The 19,854-nt window shown below is 43.6% G+C and overlaps 1 protein-coding gene across 1 annotated transcript; it reads left to right on the top strand.

Moving 5' to 3' along the window:
• The first annotated feature begins 1,443 nt into the window (after positions 1-1,443).
• LOC142791033 (uncharacterized) lies at positions 1,444-19,115 on the top strand. The gene is made up of 5 exons (XM_075885403.1): positions 1,444-1,649; positions 10,779-10,924; positions 10,994-11,088; positions 17,752-17,838; positions 18,690-19,115. The coding sequence occupies exons 1-5, from the start codon at positions 1,539-1,541 to the stop codon at positions 18,992-18,994; spliced, it is 744 nt and encodes a 247-aa protein (XP_075741518.1). The 5' UTR covers positions 1,444-1,538; the 3' UTR covers positions 18,995-19,115.
• Positions 19,116-19,854: the final 739 nt, after the last annotated feature.

A 19,854-nucleotide genomic window follows, 5' to 3' on the forward strand; every position in this document is an offset into this window, starting at 1 on the left:
GTATGTATGTATGTATGTATGTATGTATGTATGTATGTATGTATGTACTAGTAGTAGTAGTAGTAGTAACGGTAGTAGTAGGTAGTCACCTCTCGTTTAGTCCTTGGAAGGTCCACTGGATGGTGGTACTTCTACATGATGAAGATATGATGAAAACATGCGAGATGGCGGTACTTGGAGTGTTCACTAGATGTAACGACGGATGGACGCGCAGATATACAGACAGACAAGTAGGCGCATAGGTCGACGACAGGAGCGTCAAGAATCCCGACAGGGATGGAACGCAACAGATTCCGGGCTCTGAGAAAACAAGTATTGGCCTTGAGAACATACCGTGCCGCCACCTACGTGATGACGTCACTCATAGGATGTCTGCTAAACACCGCATTTTTTTTGCGCTTTTGCTGTGGACACCGTGCGTGATTCACTTCGTTTTGAAGCTCAGTGCTTAAAGAAGCGGTAAGACGTGAAAATACGGGTGAGGAAACTACAAATCGATGTCCCCGGTGGCACTCTCATGCCTGATTTGCATCGTACAATAGCGACTAAAAACCGCTGCAGTCACAGGGGATGATGCCAGTGGTGCTGCGAAAGCAAAGCTGCCGTATTCCACAACTACACTCTATATTTGACGTCGAACCCATCGCAGCGCAGGCTCCTCTAGTTTAGGCCCTCGCGGCCAATGGTCATCCTTTCGGATCAGGAACGACCAGGCCACAATATAGGGATCTCTTGTTAGAAAACACTCGGCGAGATTATTTAGCGCTGACATGCAGGAGCTTTATTTTTTAGTGTTAGTTTTTACATCATTATTTTCAAGAATAACTGTATTTTTGTGCATTATTAGAGTGCCGTGCGTGTGCGTATTAAATGTGTTTTGATGTTAAGCGTGTCCTTGTCTCAGTATAATAACCTGTAACTTATCGAATCTGTGACGAGTGGGCAATTCATACATAAAACATTCCCCTTACGCCCATACCATGCTATTGTTAGTGCCACATTTAATGGCTTGAAAGACGCTCAGCAACAGAAGTGACGAGTTATTCTCTTCAACTATTTTTACAAATACACAGCGGTGTTCTTTTAACTGGTACTTACAATGCAGTAGGCAAATCACATAATGCAGTAAAAAAAACAACATAAAAAGCTTGGTCGGGGGTCAGAAGTGCGGCTGTATACGCATTATTCACTGTTATAGAGGTTACGTTTTCATTACAATGCGAAATGCTATTGAACCCATAGCACATGATAGCCCACATACTATTCGTTCTCGAGAACAAGGCATAATAAACAAATTTACTATGTTAAAACTATTGTTCGTGGGCTCGTTTGCTGAAGGCGAACGGCCTTTTTGGCCTTGTCCTTGTGAGCCTTCCCTGTACAAATTAAGTTTTTCTGCTTGCATAATACCATTATGCAGACTGGCGCCTATCCTGGCAAGCTCTTCAAACCAGGATTTTGTTGCGACGATCACTGGTTTTTGTCGATTTGCGGGAAGCAGCCCACCGTTTCACAAGAGGAAAAACAAATATCTCGCCATGTATCAAAACAGAACTACTGCACCATACGTGTATGTGTTCGTTCTACTAATTGGGCTCCTAGAATCAGATGGCTCCATTTCTTCAGGGCACACCCCTGATATGAAAGAGGTAAGCCTTCGTTAGCAATGTCGCCTTGTGCATTTGTAGTCTTCTCCAAAATAACCGTCGCAAGAGTCAGTTGCCATGGTGTTGTGGTTGCGATGTTTGGAGCTGACCCTAAGGTCACGGATGCAATCCCAGCTGTGGCGGTCACATTTTCACATATGTGATATGTTGAATGCCCTTGTTCTGGACGATTTCGATGCACGTTGAAGAACACCAGGTAGTCAAAATTTCTGGAGCCCTCATTTACAGTGTTCCTCATTACCACATTGTTGTTTTACGATGTAAAACCCTAAATGTCAATATATGACCATCAAAGAAGTGTGCTGTATGCACTGCAAATACCTTTAAAATTGATTTTGAAGCAGCAGGAAGATTTTTCAGCAGTAGAAATACTGCTTGAAATAAAGGAGTCGTGAACATAACTCAAAACATCCCGCAGCAGTGATGCCGACGGTCTACAGATGAAAACTGTAACATTTGTTATGTATGACATTGAAACTGTCTTGGCACTTATTTACAATCTGTGTCTTTAAAGAGGTACATTTCCATAAAATATGAAGGTCGCAATGGTAGCAGTGTTGTTAGAAAAAAGGTGAAAAGTTAGATATAAAACTATCCCCCCATATCAATCTAGTCTGTTTTTCAAAAGGTCTTGAAAAATACACTTAACACAAATTTTTTCCTTCGGTGAAAAAAAAAACTAGATAATTTGAAAATCGCAATATGAATATCGTAAGAACAGATCCACTGAACGACGAGCCCTTCTTGATCAAAAAGAATATATATGACAAAACTTTGAGCATAAGCGATTGACATTAGGCATCTTTTATGACTTTACACAGGCGTTTGATCACATTTTTAGAAAATTCTACTCTGCAAGGTAGAGAGATATGGAATTAGAGGTGTTCGTTTTTAACTACTCAAATTGTATCTTAGTAAGAGGTGCTAGTTTGTTTCTGTAGGGAAGAATGCATCCGCAATTGAAGAAGTATTTTGCGGAGTCTCATAGTACAGCATCTTGGACCCGATGCTCCTCAGTTTGTACGCTAAGGATAATAATTCCATATATGAAAACGCAAAACTTAAAATTTATGCAGATGACACAAGGATTTTCATTTCATAAAGTTCTTAAACTAGTTTATTTACCATGACAAATAATTTTCTGTGTGGTTTGTACCATTGGTCTGCAGAAAACTGTTTAAAGGAGAATGCGACAAAAACAAAAGGTGTAAATTTTCATACCAAAGGCGTAAGCTTTCATTCAAATCAAAAACATTAGTCTACAGATCTACAAATGTACAGCTTGTGCGCTCTGTGAAGGTATTAAGAGTACATTTCACAAATCCTGTGCAATAGGACGATCACGTATGCTCGTTACTCCAAAAGCTTGCCGTATAACAGGTGTTTTAGGTGGTTACCGACACACTTTACCCGTTCCTGTAAAGTTGATGATTTATAGTGCTTTATTTTTATCTCACATTCATAGTAGACATTTAGTACGGGAAATTACGACTCAGTTTAACTTGAATAAACTATTTCACATGCAGAAGAAAATATTATGCATCACCACTAGTGAGCCGTATCTGGCTCATACTGAAAAATATCTAGTTCATGACATCTACAAAGCTAGACTCCTGCGCGAATATTATTTTAGTGCTAAAGGCAACACTACCTATTGGAATAACTTGCAAAGCTATCCCGTAATTTATTTTGCTACAGCACTCGTACTCCGGAAGTGTGGAAGGTTCCACAGTTTTGAACGAAATACGGTTACTGAATGCTACTTTACGATCACCCTAGACTTCTTAACTCATACAACACAGCAGGCTGTCATTCACAGCATTAATTGTTGTTACGTGTTTTATTCGTATTTTTCCTGCATATGAAATATATAGCTATTTTGTTTCGTTATTTTGCATGTGTACTCTGATCTACATTGCAAGTGTTTATTTTGTTTTTGCTTTTTTCTATTCATTTTGAACCTGCCACACCTTATAGTCACTGTATGAGTTTATTATACAAGTGTAATATGTGCCCTGCCATATGTAGCCATACTGCATTAAGGGGTGAGGTCACCCTCAAGCCGCGTTTGTGTGGCTTTTTTTCCTCATCCACGTCCATTTACTACTATGTTGTACATGTGTGTAAATAGAAAACAATTAATGAAACGAAATCAAATTTTACTTACATGATTTCTATATTAGTGTGTTGAAATAATTTCCACAGTCTTCGCTTATGTGAAACAGGTAAGGCGTTGCTTCTCTCAGCAACAGCCATCTCCCAACAAGAGCGAAAAACTTCGCAAATGTTTTATAGCAGCTTTTCAACTGTGCTGCCTTGTGCCACACATGGGTCGTGAGAGGTAACTGCGTCAATCAGCCCCTGCTTGCGTGTTTGTGCTGAGTGGATCGGGGTCTTGCTTGTTTGAAAAAAAAATCAGGGTAGGCGGAAAATTATTGCGGAGTGAAACCCATCACTGAAAAATCTCGCGCCACCTTTGGTGGGACGTGCCACCAGGGATCGCTTGGTCGCCACGACTAAGCCTTCTGCTTCGAGCGCAATGTGAGCCGAAAACGACATTCTAGGATAGCATCGACACTGGGGTTCGGACTAAGTGGCGAGTGTTTAGCGGTTAGGATGCGCTGAAAACCCTGTAATATGTAGTCGCTTCCTTGAAGGATTCGAATATTGTGGAACACATCTTGCTGCCGTGACGGGGCGTGGTGTCAGCCTTCGCGGGTGTGAGTAGGATAAGAAGCTGCGCTAAGCTTTATTTCGGGAGTTAAAAAAAGTGGCAAGACGTCCTCCACAACAATTCCCATTTGTAGCCAGTGCTTCCGCGAGGAAAATATGTGCTTTGGCGTAAGACTGTCACGCTTCGCAAGTGGCAGAAAGCTCTGAATGAGACGCTCACCTGAGTAGGTTTTCCGGCTTCGTACACTTTTTCGCGCAATCTTATCAATATGTAGCCCTCCTTATGCCTAAAGCATTGCGAAAATTAGGATACTGAAATACGAAATTTGATTGGACAACACAAATGAGATTTGTTTATTATGAATTCGTGTCGGAAAGAACGTGTCGCACCTTTTGCGTTATGGACCCGATTTTTTTCCCCAAAATTTTTGTTGTGCCCCTCGAGAAACGTTGAGCAAAAAAATTTACCTTTTATTTTTTAAATTTTGCTTTTGATTTGCTTTCAATCACAGAGCAACGTTGTTCCAACATTACCTCCTCTACTAGTTAATCCAACCTATGGTGAATACTGCCTACTTTTGGAGAACTAGTCCGAGGAACGTCACTACAGCTTCTCCTTGGCATTGCATAGTGTTACGTCTCTCGCCTCCTAGAGTGCTTCGTATACCAGCCGCAGTCACGAAGTCACGGATATGAAACTACGGGAGTGTTCATTTTTGACACTGGCATGTTCACTGGAATGGGAAAAAAATCACAGCATATCTGCGGAATGAATAATAATGAGTGAGGCGAAGCGCTCGTCAATGCGTCCGTGCTTCCGTCTGTGCGTCCACCCGTCCGTCCGTACGTGCGTCCGCTCGTGCGTCCAATCGTGTGCCCGTTCGAGCGTCCACTCGTGCGTCCGTGCATCCACCAGTCCGTTCATTCATGTGTCTATCTGTCTGTCCGTCTGTCCATCCGTGCACCCGTTCGCGTGTCCATCCGTCCATCTAATGAACACGTCAAGTACCGCCATCTCGCTTCTTTTTATTATATATGCATCATATACAAGTACCACCTTCGAGTGAATAATCCAAGGACTAAACGAGAATATGTACCACATTTCTGCTGTCACCTCTTTGTTAACACCGAGAGCGCGATAACGACGCCATGCTACGTTTTCGGTAACATGTGGACATGTGTATATGTGCCCGAGGGCGGTTGTGTGCCGTAGGTTACGCACAACGACAACGGGGGACGCACAAGCCGCGCCATAAGAAGCTTCGTCCCTAAAAAGTGGTAACAAGCGTGTTAAGCCGTGGTATATTCTCATGTTCGTTTTTCTTAATCTCACCACGGGAATGCATTACATAAGAGAAAATAAGCAGTACTAAATTGCTCTTTGAGAATGCCATCAAACATAGTATGCGAAATCACCTGAGAGAAGACGATAAAGAGACGTGGAAGAATTTTACAGAAGCAGGAGAAAAGTCTCAGTGTTCCCGCAAGGGCTTGTAATGAATGCGATTGCAATAAATTAACATCTTTCACAAGATAAGGCTACATGGCAGCTTTAGAAGCAATATAAATAGTATAAAAGTGCGGCGATGTTTTTTGCGTGAATTTTTTGCGAAAAGGCTCGATGGCGGCAAACTGTGTGATGCAACTGAAAAGACAGAACAATGAGGTTCTATAGCAAACGCTTGTTTCCACCGGAAATAAGATGTTTCAAAAGTTCTGATCACACTGCGCACCCGACGCATGTGATTGAGCTTATATTTAAGGCTTACGCAAGCATTGCGCATTCAGTTTTGCTGGTTTATGTAAAGAGGCGTGGGTAAGGAGTCACTTAGAGCTCTTACCGTTATATGGTTCCCTGGTTCTATGGGATCAACGAGAAGGGGCTTATCGATTTGAAAGAGTCGGCTCACTAGATGGTGCGAGGGGGTCACCTGTGTGCTACAATGAATATTATTGTTGTAAGCCTGTAGGACTGATAAAGAGAAAGGAATCTTCTACTTGCAATGAAATTCCTCAACGTTTTGGTAGTTCTCCTACTCTAGATAAGGATTTAATGTGTGCAGACGTTTGAGTCCAGATTGCTTTACACAAAACATATCGTAAAGCAGCCTTTTTGTGCAACCTTTATCATGACGCTTAGTTAACTAACTCCTTTACCAAATGTGACACCTTAGCCGCCTTGCACCAAACGTTCGAAGAGCGCCCTTGCTTACGCAGCGCTGGTACAGCATTGACTAGCATGCGCAGATCCGATCTTAGGAGTGCAGACAAACGGGCCCAAGTTTAGGGTGTCCATAGGGTTCCCGATGTGATGGTTGGTGTTGGCTGGATGGTCCGGCTGTGGGTGCAGCCAACCATAAAGTGGGAATACCGTAATAACATTTTCCGATATCAAACCAGTGAGACCATAGGAATGCACCATAATGCACATATAAATGATAATAAGTGTCACCAGTAGGCTATCAACGTGGACAACGGCGCTCGCTTCAATCAATGAACTCTGCGTGGTAACTGCTTATTTTGTGTGTATTGCTTGCTTAAATAAAAAAAAGGTTTTCAATTAAAGAGCTCAGTCCTCAGAGGTTTCGTTGCTAGGTTCTTCACTGCCACAATTATCTAAGACAAGTTATCATGTGTAGTTATCCTATGAAGACTGGTGATAGATTCAGTTAATTAGTACACCACTACATGAATGTCAAGTAGTAAAAGGAGTCTCTTTAGCAGACGTGATATTGCATTCTAGAAGCCTAGAGCTATACCAGGCGCCAAACGTTGGGAATTGCGCAACAAGAGGATAGTTGTAAGCTGCCCACCAACAACAGAGTGTGCAGCTGTGCTAGAGCGTGTGGTATCTTACGGACTACTAATGGGCGCTTCGCTAATTAGTTAAAGGTAGGGTTGTTCGTTTTCGGGTAAAACCCGATTTTACCCGATTCTTGCACCCCGAACAAGTTTCAGGAGAATCGGGTTAAACCAAATTTTTCCCCGAATAAACCTCCCTGTAGCGATCTGCACAATCGTGAGTTGCTGCTAACTCGTGTTGATGCTCTTCCCCTTCTCTTCTCACCACTACTTGTCTCCATTGTCACCCCTTTCTCCTCTCTAATCTTTACATCCCCTCTCTCCTCTGCACGCACATGCGTGAGAGCGTACATGCACCCCCCCCCCCCCCTAAAAAAATGCTTGCAGAAGAAAGTGGGAAACACGTTTGAGGCCGGCCACGCTTCGAGTACATTTTGAACAAATTTAGGGTGAAAGAAAAGCAAAGAAATCTGCCCCTTTGCCCACTGCAGATTAGTCTCGGGTATGTGCACCTGCTTCCAAGAATTTCACGCGGAAGGGACGGGTGACCAGTCGGTGGGGGAGAGATTGAGCGACTAAGAAGCCAGCCTTACCCTCCCCCAACGTCCAACCCCGCGCGAACGCCTCTCACTCTCTCGCGCGACACGAGACGAGACGCATATCGCCATCCTCACTTAGCATTACCAGGCGCGTCTTGTGAGCGCAAAGCCACCGTCGCGGACATAAGGCGGCACCGGGAACTTCAGCGTGGAGATGGGAAGAAGACGAAAGACACTGGATGACTGGTGTAAAGAACATGAAGATCTCCAGATCGCAACGAAAGACAGTGAAGGCACCCGCACTTTAGTGTGCAAATATTGCAACACCGAGATGGTCACCGATCCAGCGAAGAAGCCCTGCGACCGAATTCGTGAGCATCTAATGTCATCTCGTCATAAGAAGTTCAAGACGGCTTCCAAGGAAGCTGAGACTGCGGGAACGTCTTAGCAGACGCTTTTTGATATGTCCTGTAGACAGCGTGCGAAAGAAACTGAAGCGGACGGCGTTATCCATGACTTTGTTCGTGCCCTAGCGTACAGCGGAATAAGCATGCACCAGGCGGACGGACCGCTGAGAGACTTCGCACGCAAATACTGCAAGGCCGCGAAGACCATGCCAACAGCACAAAGACTTCGGCTGAAATACCTGAGAGGAGCTTTTGACAAGGACATGGAGAAAATTCGCGATGATATGCGAGGTGTCAAAGTGAGCGTCATCGTCGATGAATCCCCAGACATCACTGGTGTGCCTACCATCAACACTCTCCTGTGCTACTATAGCCAAAAAAACGTGAAGAAGCACGTTGTTCTGGTCGACGTCGACAGGGTAAATGCATCGAACAGTTACACGGTGGCCAGCGCAGTTAGCGAGGCACTCCTGACGGTTGGCAAGACGTGGAAAGACGTTGTGGCAGTAGCCACAGACTCAGCGGAGTACATGCGAAAGATGGTTCGAGAAATCTGTCAGGCTGAAGGGATCCAAATCTTGCATGTGAAAGATATAGCACACCTTATTCATGTGAGTGTTGACCATGCCATTTCTTTACCATGCATGTCTGATGTTCGATCCGTAGTGATCAAGTTTGGAGCGTTATTTAAGCACGCTAACAAGCTTTACCAAAAGTAGACTGAAATTTGTTCTTCTAATGGCCTCTTTGGACCTGACATTAAGAAGCCACCTTCTGTTGTCCCGAATCGATGGCAAAGCTTCTACAAGGCACTTGTGGTAGTCGTAGAAATGTGGAGCTCGTTAACAGAACTTGCTGAAAGCTCGCATGATAGCAGCAAAGCGGAAGCTATTCGAGGGATACTTTCTGAAAAAGAAGTTGTTTATGCGAAGGCAATCTTGATGAGAGATGCACTCGGCCCACTTTTGGAAGCCCAGAAAACGCTTGAAAGTGGGAAGCTTTTGATGCCCAGCTTTGATCACCTGGTAAACGTGAAGCTGCAGCAGATTGTCGGGGAGCTTTCGGCGATGATCGGTAAAAGCGATCAGGCCAAAGCTGTTTTGTCTATGTTACCCAAGCGCAGCGCTAATTTAGTAAAAACATGTTCTGAAGAGTTCTGCACGAAACTCGCCACAAAATGGCGCTGCACTCTTGGACGGAACGTCTCAGAAAAAGAGGAAAACCAGCTAACTTTGTGGAAGCTGGGAGCCGTCCTTGATCCGTTTCAGAAGTCTGCCGGGGCAGTCATTTGAGGACTACCGACCTCTGTTCATGTGCGTAACCGACAATGCAGATTCCCTTAATCACGAGTTCAACCAGTATTTGCTGGAAGCGAGCCCCACAAACGCAGCTGCCGAACTAATCGAGTATTGGCATGACTGTACTTCTCGCTACCCAAGGCTTGCAAAAGCTGCACTGACATTGTTGTGCCTAGCTAATGGTAGCTGTGATGTGGAGAGAACTTTCTCCCAGCTGAGATATGTTCAACGACCGGACAGATCTCGAATAGAGACTGACATGTTGCGCATGCAGATGATGATGTATGTCAACAAGGACGTGTAAAAAATCGATGACCAGATTTTCGAGAATAAAATGTATAATTTCTAAGAGCCAATGTTTACTGATTCATTCATTTTCAAACACCACTGATTCATTTTCAAACAAACACAAAATTTCGGGTAGTATACTGTATTTGCTAAAATACTCTGGTGTCTGTCCGAATTACCAGCTTGAAACACCAAATTTAACGTGTTATACTTAAAAAGCCCGTGATATGTTTTGATAAGCTCAGTGTAAGTTCTGATAAGTACAACCGTATATTTAACCCGAAAGAACCCGAAGTAAGGAATGGTTTCGCAAAAAAAAAAAACGATTTTTCCCCGAATATCAGTTTGAAAAATACCGCCCGATTTTTACCCCCCGAATTCGAAAAAAATGTAAAACCGGAAAACGAACAACCCTAGTTATAGGGAAGAACTGTGGCATAGTGGGCACTTAGTAGCTGCCCATCTAGTAGGCGTTCTACGGTAGTTTTAAAGGTGCAAGCTTACGCGCGCAAATATTACTTTACCTGCAACATGGTTAAGGACTATCAGCACGGGGCCCGAATAAGCCACCGCATTGTACTGTTGATGGCAAAGTGCAAGCGTCCTTTGCGATTTTGCAATATATTGCAACGGGTAAGAGCCGACTTGAACCGTAACAATATTAAAAGGCCCTGCAAAAACTGTGGAGCTCATTCTGACTCACTCATAAAAATATTTTGCGTTTTGGGCTCCCTCGGACTCACACTCAGAAACTTTTTCGCGCACCGCACCAACCAGGACTAATACTCACCCGTACTCTCTTTGACTCGGAATCACGGCTCGGTCTGAGCCTGAGTGAGGCCGAGTGAGGGAACTCATGAGGGAGTTAACCGACCTATGATAGATAGAATGTGGGCACAAGAAACACCAATTCACGTATAGGAGCCTTCGTGATCGGTGCTACACTAAAGAGAAGCTATGGAATATTTCTGATCAATCTTCTGACGCGGCACTTCTGTTATTACAGAGAACGGCGAACGCACTCAAGAAAAAATGCCAGCTAGGTATAAACAAAAAATTATTCACATTATTTCAGGTGCATCTTGCTTTATGTTGTACTTTCAGTTTCTGAACAAAAGGGAGCCAATATGGTTGTACATGACGACTCCAACGACGAGACGCTATGATTGCAATGTATACATCATTGATAATATTCAGGGGGAAGACGTGGAATTTCGGAGATTTCTTGGCTATCGAAAGATTATTAGGAGGTAAATTTGCAATGACCCAAAAGTGTGTATATATGTATATCCATATTCAGTAGCTCATTTCTTCTTCAGTGAATGGATGCAGTTTCTTCGCGGTCATCTCAGGCATAGTACAACAGCAACATTCACTATGAAGCCTTATGATGTGATGGACGTCACCTACCGTGGTATGTACTTTATAGCTGCCTTTTATTTTTGACATTTATCTTCAAACATTCTCACTATATCATACTTTAGCTGAAAAAGAAATCAGACGCAAATAGTTTTTCCATAAAGATGTTTTCTTAGGCTTTCTGCTTATTATACTGCAAAGTATTTATTGCAGTAAAAGATTCTTTAGGACAGGGCACCTTAATTTTTGACAGAAACCACTTCATTCTTCGTACCTCTTGAAGAAATCAACGGATAGAGTCGAATGAGGAGATGCACAATAAAGGTCCACTGCATTTTTGTGGAAAGCAATTAGGACATATGCGCATTCTGTAAACGAATGAATGACGTCGTAATACCCAGCTTAAGTGAAAGTATGGGATTTATTCGACAAAATACGTCTGCTAGCTCTAAGGCATTGCCATGTTTTCACTGTAAATTGTAAAAACAATAATTTATTGATTACGAAATGATAAGTTCTAGCCCTGCATGAAATGTTGTCGAGCTTTTATTACACCATGATAGATACTTCCTGACATTTGTAAAGGTGTTCATTGGCATTACAGAGGTTAAACGTCATAATGTAAAATTCGTACAAGCCGTCAAGCTTGACAAAAGTGGTCGTCGCTTCAACTTTATTAGTCATGGGTACTTGCTAGTACCATGTGTGCAAATTGAGAGAGGAGAATAATCGTGCTTTGGTAGTCCGTCAATCGCGTCGTCTCTTCACGGCAGGGGCAAACGTCCTTGACAGTGATCTTCTTGAGCCATCGATAGTCCATAAAAAAACCGCAAGACCAGCCCTTTTTCGCAACAAGGACAGGAGTTCCAGGCACAATCTGACCGTGGAATAACATTGCATTCAAGCACGGCGTTGAAATGTTCTTTATTTACACGACGCTATGCGGCATACACGGTATAAACGCGGTCTAGTAGTGGTTCGGTGACAGAGACGATGTGATGTGCGACAAAGGGTGTGCACCCGAGAAAAATTTCCACAACATAACATCAAGACTGACATTCTTCCAACAGGCACAGTAGCTGGCAGCGCTGTACAGATTTAATGTAGTCAGAAATAGAAGAACTGAAACGGTGCGTGTCGTCGGTTGTGCCAATCTCTTGTGCGTCTTCGAGAGGTTCCACTCTGCCGGAAAAGTTTCGCGATTCCTGGCTAAACTTTCCCAAATGAATGTATATGCCACCGTCAAAAGATGTATAATAAAGTTTCTGACCAATCGATCACAATGGGTCATTGTAAACAAAACCCCGCGAACTACCATTTCAATAACAACCGGCGTACCCGAACGCTGCATCCTTTTGTCCGCTACTATGTTTAATCTATATAAACAACTTACCGTCGCATATAACCAATAATATACGTATGTTAGCAGGTATTTGCTTTGTCTACCGCCCAGTACTAAACGCTTCTGACCAGTTAACCCTAGAGAATGATCTTGCTAATGTTTCCACATGATGTTTCACCTGGTTAATAAGATTAAACGTAAATAAATGCAAAACCATGCCATAGACATGTAGCATCAATTTACTCCTGTTCTTGTAGATAATTATTGCTTTGACCACCTTGCTCCTAAAATGGACGAACTCTTATGAATACCTTTGTGGAACTGTGTCCAGCAACATGCTCTGGCGTACGCATGTCCGAAACATCCCTTCATTGTCTAACGAAACCTTACGTTTCCTAAAGCTTCACCTGAAAAGCAATCCAATGCATGTAAGTTTACTTGTGTACACATCACTAGCACGACCAAAATTAGAATATGCACCCGAAATCTCCAACCGGTATCAAGCATGCCTTATCAACGCTCCAAAATCGCTTCAGCAAACGTGCAGCTCGCTTCACTCATCCTTCGTATTCGTAAGACATCAGCGTCATGTCCCTAAAATGACTACCAACCTTCCGTTGCTGGTTATTCGTCGGCACATTTCTCCTCTTTGTCTTTACCATAAATTTTTCACAGTTAAAGGCTGTGTCAATCACCCTACACCAAACCCGCACTAAGTATATCACTCAGAACAAGTTGAACGGAGCAGCTTTGTTGATACACGCTCGAACATTAACATTTACCTCATTATTTTTTTTCCCGCGCAACGAACGACTAGAACGACCTTCCCTCTGCCATTGTCAGCATGGTATGCTCATTTTCATTTGCGCAACATGTAACTGACCATCTTAAAACCAATAACCTCTGAGTGCTTTTTGTATTACATGTTGGTTACGCGTATTATTTGTTGTGCATGTATGTTTGCTTGTAATATGAACAAATGTATTAAATGGCAACTTATTTATTGATGACTCTCGTTAATTGGTAATCTCACCCCTGATGGTCTTTAAGAAAAATAAACTGACTCACCGGCCGAGCAACCCACTGACCGACCGACCAGCCGACTGACTGACTCTCCCCTCACACCATCGTAAAAATGTGCAGGAATGAGTTGAAAAAAAAGAGAAAAAAAAAACAGCGGTGCTGCACTTGCAGCAGCCAGCCCTTCTTAGAACAAATGCGGTCGGGAGACGAAAAAAGCACGACGGGATTGATGAGACTAGCGGAGTAGACTGACACTGCTGCCGACGAGCCCAGAGTCCCTTACGTATCGTTTTTGATTAGAATCTTGCTCGAAGCAAATGAACAGTCTGCCGGCTTGACATATGAGAGCATTGATAGTCCAGGTTTGGCTGTCGTGCGAGTAATCATGGCGTTGTGGCGGGATGAAAGATTCCACCCATATATGACGTCGTGAGTGCTTGTAGAAATTACGAGTTCGAAGTCGTTTAGAACGTCCTGGATGACCTCGCGCGAGGTGCAAACAGCCATAACATGAATAATTTAGGCTCTAGATGTATGGAGTGGCATTCCTAATGATGGTATTGCCAAGTTTCTTAGCAAACGGCTGTTTTTCGCCGGCTACGAATACGGCGACGCCATTTGCGACAAGAGCAGATACGGGAACATCGTTTACAAACACGTCATTTACAATAGATGGTCTTCCCTGAAGGCTTTCACAATTTGATAACGTCGCTGTTGTTGCCTTGCGGGCTGCCATGACTAGTTTTGCTGCTTTCGTGCGAGCGCCTGTTTACGCATTGATGGCAGCGAGAAACGTCGTGGAGAAGGAGCATGGCGACTGAACTAGAGCTGAGTGCGGCGTCCGTAACCTAGGTGGAGGTGCGTCGCAAAAAGCACGACTGCACTGGCTGGTAACAAGAGCGGGTTGTCGGATGTGCGTCATTGATTCACTAGGACAGGTCCCACCTATATCGCCGGATGTCATTGATAGGGCAGCTATTGAAATAGCTCATGGTGGGCAGCAGGAGACAAATGTCCGCTGCTGGGAATTTATGGATGAAGTATACTTATTGGCAAACACGTTTCTTATTTTTCACTCTCGTTCGTTTCGGCTTTCACCGACAGAACCTACCGGGAATGTTCGGCACTATTTCCGCATCGTTATTACAGAAGGTTCGCAGTTATTGTAGATCGTTTTGTTAAGACTGCTCGCAAGACACGAACACTCGAGATTACTCGAGAGCTTTCGTGACGACCAGTGATAAGGCTGCAATGTTCGAGGACACATAGATAAATGTCAACGTTCTTCACAGCTTGTCAGGTGATCGACGGTCGACGCTTTGTTCACCGCTATCATTGGAAGCGTGTATTGTTGTAATGTGACTTTTAGTTGACCGGCAACTAGTTCAAGAAAATAAAACAGTTTGATCTTAGACGTACAGTCCGCTCCCTTCATCGACGTCAAATGGCAATGTAGCAATATGTAGCAGCACAATATGGCAATATGTAGCTAGCACAAGAGCTTTGCAGAAGGGAAGCCTAGCGGCGGCTTTAGCGTTCCTCGAAGCAGGCACAAGTGTGGCTTAGGGAGTCTTGTCCACAACCTTAGCGTAATCAATGCAGCAGGAGCCGGAAGAGACTGGTGGTACTCCGACATGGCTTCTAAAATTTCGTGCTCAATCGCTCGGCGGAGGGGTTGAAGTGTGCTCGACAGCCGTTGAACATGCGGCGGGTGGGCGGAGACCAGGTGTACGAACTGGCGTGCAATTCTTCTCGCACGCGATTTACATTACTTCTGCTAGGAACGTGAACTGGTTGGTCACGTTGAACATAAATCTTGGTCTTTTTTTACTAAGATGACTTTACATAGTTAAGTATTGGCACCGGATTGTCTTGTTCTTAATTTTTCGGGAAGTTCAAATATTATGTTGATAACCAGTGGTAGAAAGGCGATTCTACATAAAAAACTTGTATTATCTTGAAACAGGAAAGTGCTTAACAGCATGAACACGAGAAAACAACAATTAGTGGAGCGTGTACGCCAATTCTCATTGACAAAGAAGGACGCAAAGCCGAGCCAGTGAGAGCAGATGAAGGAGTAGCCGGCCGCTGGAAGAAAGAGAAAATAAAGAAACCATGCTTCAGAGGAATGTGGTATTTAGAAAACAATATATTGCTAACTATTTTGAGAATATAAACAAATTCATTGATATAGCAAAGCACCGTCCATTTCATGGCTGACCTCCTGGGTGGGTTGGGCCAGTTTAGTATGAACGGACCATCTGACCGACCAAAAGAAACAGGGCTCGTGCAGGCGAGACAGTTTGCAACGTTTCCAGGAGGGCCGGAGGACTACAAAACCGCATCGGCGCACGAGGTTCACGCTGGCAACACCTTACATTCACGCTGGCAACAACTCACATCTACGCACGTAGTTCAATATTCCAAGCTTCCTCCGGCGTACGTGACAGCAAGCGTCGCAAGGTCTTTGTCTGGTGCTGATGAGACGTGCTTTGCTGTGAGATGGCCTACCCAGCGGTAGGTCACTGGCTTTCTGCATGACCCCTACTGCTTCCACGCCACTACCATGCTAAACATGTACGTTGCGACGACTACGTCACCGTCGGGACTCTACCAGCCCGCTACTACTAGCCCCCGTCTTGTTAGATGATCTACTATTCACCTACATTGTTGATTTCGTGTGTGTGTGCCGTTCAATATAATGGCCGTGTGGGTTTTTACAACCGGCCACGGTATCTTCTCTTTTCAATGCATCACATGCTTTACGGCGTGACAATCGTTGCAACGTAACATCGTGTGCACACATTCTCCAGCTGTGAGACGAGTGCGTGAGACCAGCTGTGTCGAGTGCTTGTACGCTCTCTAATAGATGCTTGAAAGCATGACCCAAAACTGCGTCTTCTCCTTCTCAAGTTGCCAGTCCTGTGGCAGTCCTGTCGTAAGTGGAAAACTTCATTTGAAAGTGCTTGCTGGGAACGGTGTCGCCGTAGGTACAACATTTTGCAAAGAGTGCAGTAGTAGAGCTTCTTCCTAAAAAAACAAAAAAAAACCACACGAGGCCTGCGTGGACTGCGCAGCGTAGTCACAGTGAACGCTAGAAGAGCGGCCTTTCAGTGCCTTTGTTAAGCACTTTTGTGTAATTGCTACAAGCACACCTGCAGGATACCCGCTACATACTTGCAAAGAATGTAGTGCGATTTCTTTATGCTGTGGCTGACGAAGATGAATAATTATGGCTGAAGTGGGTATGCTCCTCAGTTTATATATGGGTGAACAAGGACAAGCTTTTGTATAGAGTTGGAACATGCTATCACACACTCGTTACGCAATTCGCATTGTGTGATGCCTTGTTGTTTCATTGCTGTTCTAAAGCTCTTCATTACTCATGACGTCGTTCATTTTCCGACATCAAGCCTGCCTAAGGTGAGTTTTTCACTGGGTTTCAGGCACAGGGGCAACACAGTAGTCAAATACTGGGCTGACACGAAGGGTACCCGGGTTCAAATTTCATGTTGTATTTGGTGTTTTTCACCTACATATTTTTCATTTTTCCTTATTTTGCGCGATAGTGGTTACGAGCACGGGCGGGGGCGGCGGCAGCGGACAACTACGGCGCCCGTGACTCTTGTTGTTATGACATAAAAGCTTTCGATGTAAAACTAAAAAAAAAACTGTATGGTGTTCTTAGAAGGACAATATATATATTAAGGTCACCGTTTTTGCAGTCGATGTCTCACACAATATAAAGCCTAAATAATTTTTATTCGTTGCGTCCTTTATGGAAGGCTTGCCACTCGTAATGAGAGGATTGAGTTAGACTTTCGTCATTCAGCCAAAAATGACACAGTAGAGCTTGAAATATACTGAATAATGTAGAGTCTTGCACTTCCTTCCCCAATGAAGCACATGTTTAGGCATGCCCTAAGTTAAAAAACGTCTACCCTAGGACACTAAAAAAAAAAAAAACGAACTCTGGTATGACAACAATGTTCCAAATCTGGAAGAGAGCTATAAGAAAAAGACGTTTGCAAGACTGTGGTACGTGTAGTGCTGTTTAAAAAGTGATATAAGCATATTGTGATTTAAATAAGATAATCAAGCGTTTGAAAGTTCGCTAGATCTCTCAGAAACTTGACAGATAGACCCGACATAGTCATGCTCGTTTGGCGTGAATATTGTAACATTGAAGCCATGCTTTAGCTTTAGTGGACCGCAATCGGAGTGTTAACGCAATTCATAGTTAACACCCACCTTCCCTTCTCGTCCAAGCCCGCGGTTATAACCGCAAACGACATTGCAAAATTTGTTGTCTGCCAAATAAGTCCACAGATGTTTAAGCTTTTTTTTTTGCAGGGGGTGCTCCATTACACAAGGAGACACTGTTGTACCAAGACAAGGAGAATAGGTGTGGTGTAGTTGCCGTTGATGAATCCGGAAATGGTGAGTTTAAATGGTATCATCACCTGACTGCGTTGGATCTTCTTAGGTGCTAGCTTTACACTTATATAATAACGGTAACATAGACTACCAAGTTATTCTGCCCGAACAAAAAAAAAAAAACATTAAACGCTTATGCATTCACCTAACACGAGTAGAAAATAGAAGTCGTCCTTATGTACTTATGATTCGATATATCGATGTTCCCCGGCCACTTCCGAAAGATTTCTGCGGCTAACGGAGTATTGCCCTGCCTCCTGAATATCATGGCTTGCAGACTTTCTGCGCGTCACCAACTTTTGTTCTTCCTCCGTGACTGGCCCACGTTTGAGATATCTTCACAGTGTGACCACTTTGAGATATATTCACAGTGTGACGTCGATGTAACTTACGTCAAAACCACAAAACTTGACGTTCTTGACTCAAAAATCTAAAGACGATTGCGCCTCTAGAGGACTTGAGAGCGATTGCGGTCGCATCCAGAACGTAGAGTTTGCAAATACTACCAATTATGTTGCATTTTCATAATGCCCGTAGCGGTGGGGTTGTCCAGCAGATGGCAACCGGGAGAAATTGTAAAATCCAAGCAAAATATAGTATACATGTTATTTGTAAGTACTTTGTTGAGAGATTCAACATAACATGCGAACCAATCAAAAGATGTTGCTTGTATTATACCTGCAAAATGAGGCGGTTCCTCTCTAAGCCTGTAGATTTAGACAATGAGGACATCCCTGTCAACCAAAAGCACCCAAAGAGGACTAGGTAAAATACACGAATGCAATTTGCGTGTGATGAATCGGCCAGTTTTATATTAACAACTTTGACTGTTCTTGCTACGTGGTACTTTTCAGGTAATACAGGCACTACGTATGAACTCCGTGTCAAAAACTCTTCGATCGAAGCAGCCAACGCTACCTCCTGCTTCAATGTGTACAAAAAAACAGTGGGAACGCTGACAGCGAGAGTCTCCTACGAGTCTGCGTGTCAAGACATACTGATAGGAATGAACAACATCGTTCCTGCAGGTGACACTGATAATGGGGCCGTAGGTTTCAATGGCATCACGTACAACGAACCTACTTTCCTCTCTCCCATGACGCTTATGTTTATCCCGTTTCGACTAGCAGCAGTTTCAATACCAACATGGCTGTACTGAACTAAGCTGGGCCTTTAACTTGCTTTTTCTTTACTCTTTCAGACAAGGTCGCTTTTTACTTGAAGTAACCGACATGATTGTAATGTGTGGTACAATAAAAATATTGTCGCTGTTGCCCCCACGTTTCGCAGCACAGGTTGCTTTGTACCGATGCCATTTTTGTCGATTTGTCGAAGGCGTTCGATCGGGTTCCACATCAGCGTCTAATGGATAAAATTTGTAACCTTAATCTGGATGACAAAACAACCCACGGAATTTGTAGTTTTTTAACAGACCGTTTGCAATCTGTAAAATTAAATGACCACGTTTCTGACCCAGTGGGTGTGTCATCAGGAGTCCCCCAGGGGTCAGTACTTGGCGCTTTACTGTTTCTCATTTACATAAACGACCTCGCATGTAACACTTCCTCGTCAATTCGTCTCTTTGCCGACGACTGTGTGATATATAGAGAAATAGTAACTTCCGATGATGTTTCTACACTCCAGCATGATTTATTTACTCTAACTGAATGGCGCAAAAAATGGCTGATGAAAATAAACGTAGAAAAAACTAAGCATGTGCAATTTTCTTCTACGACAAGATCCGAAACTTATCATTACTTAATAGGCAATGCCAAAATAGAAACAGTTTCATCTTTCAAATATCTGGGAGTTACATTCACCTCCGATTTAAGCTGGACCCCCCATATAGAAAAAATCACATCGAAGGCGTGTAAAAAGCTCGGCCTGCTCAAGCGTCACCTTTATTTAGCTAATTCAGAGACACGACTTCACGCGTATAATGCTCTTATCCGCTCTTCACTAGAATACGTGCAAATCATCTGGCATCCACATCAGATGTGTCTAAGATGCTTGAATCAG

Source organism: Rhipicephalus microplus, unplaced genomic scaffold (assembly GCF_043290135.1).
Source record: "Rhipicephalus microplus isolate Deutch F79 unplaced genomic scaffold, USDA_Rmic scaffold_136, whole genome shotgun sequence".
NCBI lineage: Eukaryota > Metazoa > Arthropoda > Arachnida > Ixodida > Ixodidae > Rhipicephalus > Rhipicephalus microplus.

Excerpts from the sequence above, each read along its gene's own strand:
- LOC142791033 (XM_075885403.1), top strand. The coding sequence starts at position 1,539 with ATGTATCAAAACAGAACTACTGCACCATACGTGTATGTGTTCGTTCTA. Across the intron at positions 1,650-10,778 it reads ACACCCCTGATATGAAAGAG|TTTCTGAACAAAAGGGAGCC; the intron begins GTAAGCCTTCGT and ends TTGTACTTTCAG. Across the intron at positions 10,925-10,993 it reads TATCGAAAGATTATTAGGAG|TGAATGGATGCAGTTTCTTC; the intron begins GTAAATTTGCAA and ends TTTCTTCTTCAG.